General features: G+C 42.0%; 1 protein-coding gene and 1 non-coding gene across 22 annotated transcripts in view; one reads left to right on the top strand and one right to left on the bottom strand.

The window, feature by feature from the left end:
- The first annotated feature begins 899 nt into the window (after positions 1-899).
- On the top strand, positions 900-972 carry Trnaa-ugc (transfer RNA alanine (anticodon UGC)). Its single transcript has one exon. It is a non-coding gene; the product is annotated as a tRNA-Ala (tRNA).
- A 235-nt stretch (positions 973-1,207) lies between these two features.
- Positions 1,208-7,747, bottom strand: part of Ttll5 (tubulin tyrosine ligase like 5) — a 260,216-nt gene continuing 253,676 nt past the window's right edge. For 20 of the 21 annotated variants that reach the window (XM_040276119.2, XM_040276121.2, XM_013356849.3 and 17 more), the window contains one exon: positions 1,208-2,662. Coding sequence is in view for 4 of the 21 variants with exons in the window: in XM_021723798.3 (XP_021579473.1) it covers positions 2,591-2,662 (72 nt within the window). In the remaining 17 variants the exon portion in view is untranslated. The remainder of the gene's footprint in view (positions 2,663-7,747) is intronic. The other variant, XR_005729960.2, reaches the window with a different exon arrangement.

The raw sequence follows: 7,747 nt of genomic DNA, 5'->3' as shown, positions 1-7,747 counted from the left end.
CAATTCTCCAGGCTTCTCTCTGTCTTCATCCTGTGTCTTTCACTGTCCTTCAGAGGGGCTATAATGGGTCCCCGCCCTAAAATCCTGGCGTGGGAACGAGCTCCATCTTACCTTTGGAGCCAGTGGGTAGAGAGGGTGGTCCAGGAGGCCAGCTGTAGCGGGTATTATCCCAAATGTCACAGTGCATTCACTTGTGGCTGCCATTCTCAAATTTCAGTGAGCCTGAGAATCACCTTTGTGTTTAGGGAAAATGTACAATTCCAGGCAGCAGCTCAAGAGCTGGCTTTATGAATGGGGCAGGGTCCAGGATGCCTAAGAACTGCATTCTGAAAAGTGGCGTGTTGTATCTGACATTACTGGGCCTTACTTTGGGTTTCAATAAGAAGCAAATAAACTTTTTGGCCTTAGACTAAATCTCTGTTTTAATCCAACCTCATAGAACACCATTAGCACAGATGGTGGTCCATCTTAATGAACCAACACAACTAGATGTGTTTCCTGAAGTATCCCAAAGAAAACAGAACATACTGTGATTCCAAATGTTTTCTTTTCTTTTTCTTGGTACTAGGGATTGAATCCAGGGACACTTTACCACTGAATTATATCCCTGGCCCTTTTTATTTTAATACAGGGTCTTGCTAAGTTGTTGAGATCCTCCTGCTTCAGCTTCCCAAGGAGCTGGGATTATAGGAGAGCACCACTGCACCCAGCCCAAATATTCTTTGTCAGAAAGCTACTCCTCCATTAAGCAGCTGATAGGGATATGAGCAGAGTCTAGTGTCCAGCCTCCCCTTTCCATTATCACTTACAGGCACTACAGACACTGGAATCAATGTCTCCAAAGATACATGCTAGTTTTGGGGAAGGGTACAGTGACATTGAAAATGATACCTAGGATTGGGGATATAGCTCAGTTGGTAGAGTGCTTGCCTTGCAAGCACAAGGCCCTGGGTTCAATCCCCAGCACCACCACCACCACCACCACCACACACACACACACACACACACACACACACACACAGATACCTCTATTGGAAGAAGGCTTGAATAATCTGGTTTGTTACCAATAAAAATGAGAGGACATGGGTACAGGAAGGGAGGTCAGGAATCTGGTCTTAGCACCTGGTCAACACACAGCGAATGAAGAAAGATTTTAACTTGAACATTTAAGTCTGATTAGTTATGTAGCCAATTCCCAGCATTACAGTTGCTTTCAAAGTTCTTTTATTAGACTCATATCCTCTTACCCCTTTCCACAAGATTCATTTGGTGAGTTTCTCCAAATCCCTTATTTCCCAACTCTAGATATCAGCAGGAGATTATGGAGGGAGGAATTCTAATTTGTCTCTTAACCAACTCCCAAACCAGTGAACAGAGTTATGATGGTTCTCAAACCAGGATCCAGGAGTCCTGGGAACATGGAATGAGACCTCAATCTGCACAGGCACAGTGCTTCTATGTGCCCAAACCTTTTTTTTTCAGTCTCTGGGGAGGCAGTAAAGCCCCTTTTAATCTCTGTATGTCGCTTTCTCTTTGGATTCCAATGCTGAGCTTATAGGACCTTGCTGTAGAAGGCCCAGATACTGGATTCTCCCTGAGTGACTCTCCAGGACAGCTAGGTCAAGCCTGTGGCCTGGCTCTCAGCCTTTTCTCCAGCAGAAGCCAGAGTGAGGACCTAGGGAAGGACAGCAGAGGGCCAAGTGCCGCGTGGTCCAGGCAGAGCTGCTCTGTCCACATGAACTTTGAGGGAGGTGAAGGGCAACGGGACAGAGTCACATGCCACTAGAGGACCACAGGGGCCAGCCTCCAGCTGCAGCCTGGCTGTGGAGAATCTGTACACAGGGCTTCCCAGGTGCTGCCCTGGGGGAACAGCCTGATCCATCATCTGCTGAAACACAGTTCTTGAAAGCTTCCGTTTCTAACAAATTGAAAAAATTGTCCAGCAATGGAATAAAATGAAAAGTTGGTTCTATTTCAGTCTTGATTGTGAATACTGATTGTTGGGAATTATTAAATAAAAAAAAAGAAAAGAAAAAAAATAGAATTACTTTATTAATCTTAGAAATCAGTAATTCCAAAGGGTGCCTTTACCCTGGCTCATGTCAGCGCGGGCCAACCTGCCTCCACGCTCTGGGAAACGGGTGATGTGCGCTCCCTTCCCCAGGACCCTGAAAGGGCAGAACAGTTCTGGTAGGTACTGCTATTGGGGCTTTAAGCTTGAACAAAGCAAACAGAGCTCAATACTGGAAAAGAAGAGGAAGCAAGATGCGAATAGCCAAAGAGCCTCTTTTATATCATCTCTGTGTGGCAGCAGGAAAGGGACAGAGGAGACCTGAGCCGGCTGGGGCGGGGGTGAGGGAAGGTGAAGACACACGTGTGCTCGGATGAGTAGAGAAGGCCTCAGCTGAACGTCCCCACTGCCAAGTTCCACCCAAACCCAGAGGTTCTGTTCTCCTGTTGTCCCAGTCGGTGTCTCGCTTGGAGATGGCAACCATCTACTGCCACTTCTGCTTGAAGGCCTTGGGGACTCTGAGGCAGCAAAAAAAATACCATGGACCCTTGGCAGCACTGGCGGATGCTTCACCCTCAGTCACGCGCCCAGGAGCAGTGGACAGGTTCTTCCTCTGTGCGTTCGCGGTTCATCTGTTAGTGTGAGCAGGATCTGGAAAGAGAATGCCAACCACTGAGTGACCGGGAGAGAGCGGCTCACGGCTTCCCAGCAATGGATGGTTTTCCTAAAGAAGTGCCACCCGAATGTTCCCCTGGAAGAACAAAACTCTTGTTTTAACCACTTTTGCTGGAAACCTTCCTAAAACATTTGTTTTGCTGCTGCTGCTTTTTTTGATAGTCTTCTTGGTTTTGTGTTTTTCTCTCTCGTAAAAAATTGTATTTTAGCTTATCTATTTATTTTTAAGACTCCACGGGGCTGGAGGTGTGGCTCAGTGGTAGAGCGCTTGCCTGGCACATGTGAGGCACTGGGTTCGATTCTTAGCACCACCTAAAAATAAAGAAAGATACTGTCCATCTACATCTAAAATAAATAAACCTACAATTAAAACAAACAAACCAATAAAAGAGTCTAAGCCTCATTATGTTGCCCATGCTAGTCTAGAACTGCTGGGTTTCAGTGATCCTCCTGCCTCAGCCTCCCAAGTAGCCGGAACTACAGGAGCTTACCACCAGGCCCAAAGCCTGGGCAAGACAGTGAGACCCTGTTTCAATCCATCCATAAACAAAGCCCTGGATTCTCAAATATGTTCATCTTTTCTAGAATCTCAGAGTCAGCATTAGCACTTTGAGCTGCATGGAAAACTGTATGATTCCATGTGTTCTGAGATTTTCAAAATCTTTCCTCAACGTCAGCCTGTCAGATAATGCTCTGTGTTCTACCCCCGTGCCTGTGTCCCCATGTGTCCCCACCACCAAGTTTAAGGTGGGGACACATGGGGACACAGCATCCTCAGCATCCCTGCTAGACCCTCTTTGTTCTTTCCCATTCCGGCTATACTGAATTTTACATTGATCCCCCTTGTTTTTAACAGTGTTTGATCACCACGTCCATGTGTCCCTCGGTAACGTTTGGTGGGGTTCTTAGTGGTCTGGGTCTACAGTGCTCCTGTGGCTCTGTCTCCATGGCCCAGCACGCCCCTGGAGCCAGCTCTGGGTTTACAGAGGAGAGGAATGCCAGGTCATCCACACTGTGCGACAGGGACTGGGCTTCCCTCACTTTCTCCGCATCCCTTACAGGTAGAGAAAAGGCCCTGCTCAGTTTGCAGTTGTGGGTGACTCAAATGAGTTTACACATCTCACTGTGTTTAGCTGGCGTTTTCCTGCTAGGAAGGAGGCCGAGCCTCTTTTCAAGTGTCTCCTCTGTGACACGGCTGGAGGTGCCTTGTTTATTTTCCTGTTGAGTTATTATTGCTTTTTAAAAGCAGCTTCATTGGGAGAATTCACATATCATACAATGTGCTCATCTAAGGTGTAAAATTCCACAGCTTCTGCTATGTTTAGAGTCGCGCCTTTATCACAAGTTCAGAACGTTTTCATTACCCTCAAAGACACCCCGTATCCCTTAGCCATCACTCCTCTACTTCTCATGCTCCAGACTTAGGTAACCACTAATCGACTTTCTGTCTGTGTAGAATTCTCCTACTCTGGACATCTTAAATAAATGGAATCACACAACACACGGTCATTGGTGACTACCATCTTTTGTCATTTGTGATTACCAGGTTTTTTTTGGGGGGGTGGGTACCAGGGATTGAACCCACGGGTACTTAACCACTGAGCCACATCCCCAGCCCTTTCTATTTTTTTATTTTGAGACAGGGTCTTGCTAAGTTGCTCAGGACTTTGCTAAGTTGCTGAGGCTGCTTGGAACTTGTCATCCTTCATCCTCAGCCTCCTGAGCATGCATCACATGCCTGCATCACATAATGTTTTAAAGTTCCTCCACACTTTGATACACATGCATACTCTATTCCCTTTTATGGCTGAATAATATTCCATTGTGTATATATGCTACATTTTATACATCCATTCATCAGTTATGGACATTGGGGTTGTTTCTACCTCTTACTATTATCAATTATGTTGCTATAAACATTTATGTTCAATTTTTTATTTGAACACGTTTTCATTTCTTTTGAGTATAAGTCTAGGAATGAAATTAATTGCTTGGTCATATGGTAGCTCTATGTTTAACTATCTGAAGAAATGCTCAACTTTTCAAAACTACCATTTTATATCTCCTTTATTTGTTATCATCTCTTTTTGATTCTAGTCATTCTAGTGGGTAAGAGTATATTCTGCTGTGGTTTTGATTTGCATTTCCCTAGTGGCTAACGATATTGAGAGTCTTTCCATGTGCTGGTTGGCATCATATCTTCTTTGGATAAATGTCTGTTCAGATCCCTTGACTTGCAGGAGTTCTTTGCTTAATATTTAGACACTGATCTTTTGGTTCTATGTGTTACAAATGTCTTCACCTAATTTAAAAAAAATTGTTTTGTGATTTATTAATTTGTAAGAAAATTCCTACTCAGATTGCCTTTAGATATATATTTAACAAACAGTCTTTTCAGAAAACAATATTTTTGTGTGTTTTGGGTACTGGGGATTGAACCTAGGAGGGCTCTACCCTCAAGCTACTTCCTGAGCTCTTTTAACATATTTTTAAAATTTTGAGACTGGGTCTTGTCAAGTTGCCCAGGTTGGCCCTGAACTTGTGATCCTCTTGCCTCCCTCTCTAAGTAGCTGGGATTACAGATGTGTGCCACTGTGCCTGGCTAGGAAATGATATTTTTTAAAAAGTTTACACTTCTGAACAATCTGGGCATTGCAATAAATCTATGATGGTCAACTTAAAAAAGAAAAACATTTAAAAAATATACAATTTCAATTATACACACAGAAAATAGAGAGTTTAATACACTTCCTGCTCCCATCCAGCCGTGAGGGTTACGGGGTCCCGGCCTGTTGCCTAGGCTGGCCTCCCACCCTGGTCCTCCGCCTCAGCCTTCTGGGCGGTGCCCACCACTGCGTCGGTCCAACACTCTACCTTCTGGTTTCCTCTCTCTTTGCGTTGTTTTCTGGAGCAGTTTCAAAGCAGATGCAAGATCATTCATTATTAAATATTTCGGAATGTGGCCTTAATGGAGACAGACTAAATCCACGGTATCTTTGTGGTATCTTAGATGGTCTTAACTCTAATAAAGTCGAATTTATCAATTTTTACCTTTACGGTCTGCACTTTTTGTGTAATTTTAAGAAATCTTTCTTTATATTGTGGTCATAAAGATTCTGTATTATAATGTCTTCTAAAAGATTTATATTTTTGCTTTTTCATACTTACATCTTTAATCCAACCTGAGATTATATATTCAGTGTAAAGCACAGATCTAATTTTTTTCCTAAACAGTTACTAATTGTCCTAACGTTAATCATTGAAAAATATGTCTGTTCTTCCTTTGACTGAAACACCTCTTAGTCTTACATTGCTTCCATTTAGGAATTAGTTTTAGATTTCTCTATTTTATGCCAATACCATACAAGTATTTTAGCTTGATAATTCTTTTCTGAAATTTTAAATTTTTTATTAGTTCACTTAGTTATACATAATATACAGTTCATTTAACATAATTATACAAGCATAGAATATAATTTGCTCTAATTCAGCCCCCAGTACTTCCCTTTCCTCTACTTTATTTATTTTCTATTTATTTATAGTTTAAAATTTTTTCCTACTATCTTTCCTATTCCTCTCCACCCTTCTTCCCTTTATTTCCCTTTGTCTAATCCACTGAACTTTTATTCTTCCCCTCCGGGATTGTTGTGTGTTAGCATATGCATATCAAAGAAAACATTTGACCTTTGTTTTTTGGGGATTGGCTTATTTCACTTAGCATGATAGTCTCCTAATAAATCCATTTACTGGCAAAAGTTATAATTTCATCCTTTCTCATGGTTGAGTAATATTCCATTGTATATACATACCACATTTTTTTAATCTATTCATCTGTTGGAAGGCACCTGGGTTGGTTTCATGGCTTAGCTATTGTGAATTGAGCTGCTATAAACATTGATGTGGCTGTGTCACTGTAGTATGTTGATTTTAAGTCCTTTGGGTATATGCTGAGGAGTGGGATAAGTGGTCAAATGGTGGTTCCATCCCAAGTTTTCTGAGGAATCTCCACACTTTTTACCAGAGTGGTTGCAACCATTTGCAGTCCCACCAGCAATGTATGAGTGTGCCTTTCCCCCACATCCTCGCCAACACTTATTGTTACTTGTATTCTTGATAACTGCCATTCTGATTCTTGTCATTTAGTTAGGGCAAGTCACACATAGCACCCTACTTCCATCCCCATTCTTTAAGAGTATAAGAGTAATTCTTTTTTCCTTCCAAATAAATTTTAGAATCACTCTGTCAAATTTCAAAAAAATAAAAAATAACTTAACACTCCCTGGAATCTATAGATCACTTTTGTTAAGTAGCTACTCTGTTCATTCTGGCAGCTGTATAAACCATGTAAAGTTGAGATCAGTATCTTGACCCTCTATTGTACAACAGCAAGTGAGACCACTTTAACTCTGATCATTCCTCCCCTGATTTACGTGGAATTATTTGGATGCTTGTACTTTCTCCTTCCTCTAATCCATGAGAACATTATCATCATTTTACTGTCCTTATCTTTCCACATTCTTTGCTCATAATTCCTCCTGCATCTCAGACCTTTCCTCTGGTATCACTCTTTTCTGAATGAAATATGCTCTTCAGACTCTGCTTTGGGGATGGCCTACTAGTGACGAACTCCTTTGAACCTTACGTGTTGCAAAATGTATCTCATCCTCACTCCTGAAGGGTATTTCTGTTTGAGGTACAGTTCTGGCTGGTAATTACACATTCCCTGGCTTTTCCTTTCTACTTACTACTGAGGAATTAGTGGTCAATCAGATTGGCATATTCCTTGGGAATCCCCCTGCTTTCTCTATCAGTTCTGTTGTCTTGCGTTCCAGGATGATGTGTCTTTTGTGCTTCATTGCAATATGTATTCTTTCACTAGTTCTGGGAAGTTTTTAGCCATTATCTTTTCAAATATTGTCCCTTGCCCATCTTTTCTTTCCAGAACTCTAATTATATAGCTATTAGGCTTTCACAATTGGTTTTCTGCTTTTTTCTCCCCTGTGTTCTATTCTAGATAATTTCTTTAATTACATCTTTGAGTTCATTAAATCTCTCTTCAGC

Source organism: Ictidomys tridecemlineatus, chromosome 5 (assembly GCF_052094955.1).
Source record: "Ictidomys tridecemlineatus isolate mIctTri1 chromosome 5, mIctTri1.hap1, whole genome shotgun sequence".
Taxonomy (NCBI): Eukaryota; Metazoa; Chordata; class Mammalia; order Rodentia; family Sciuridae; genus Ictidomys; species Ictidomys tridecemlineatus.
Note: the sequence above shows the minus strand (reverse complement) of the source record. Positions and strands in the feature narration are given on the sequence as shown.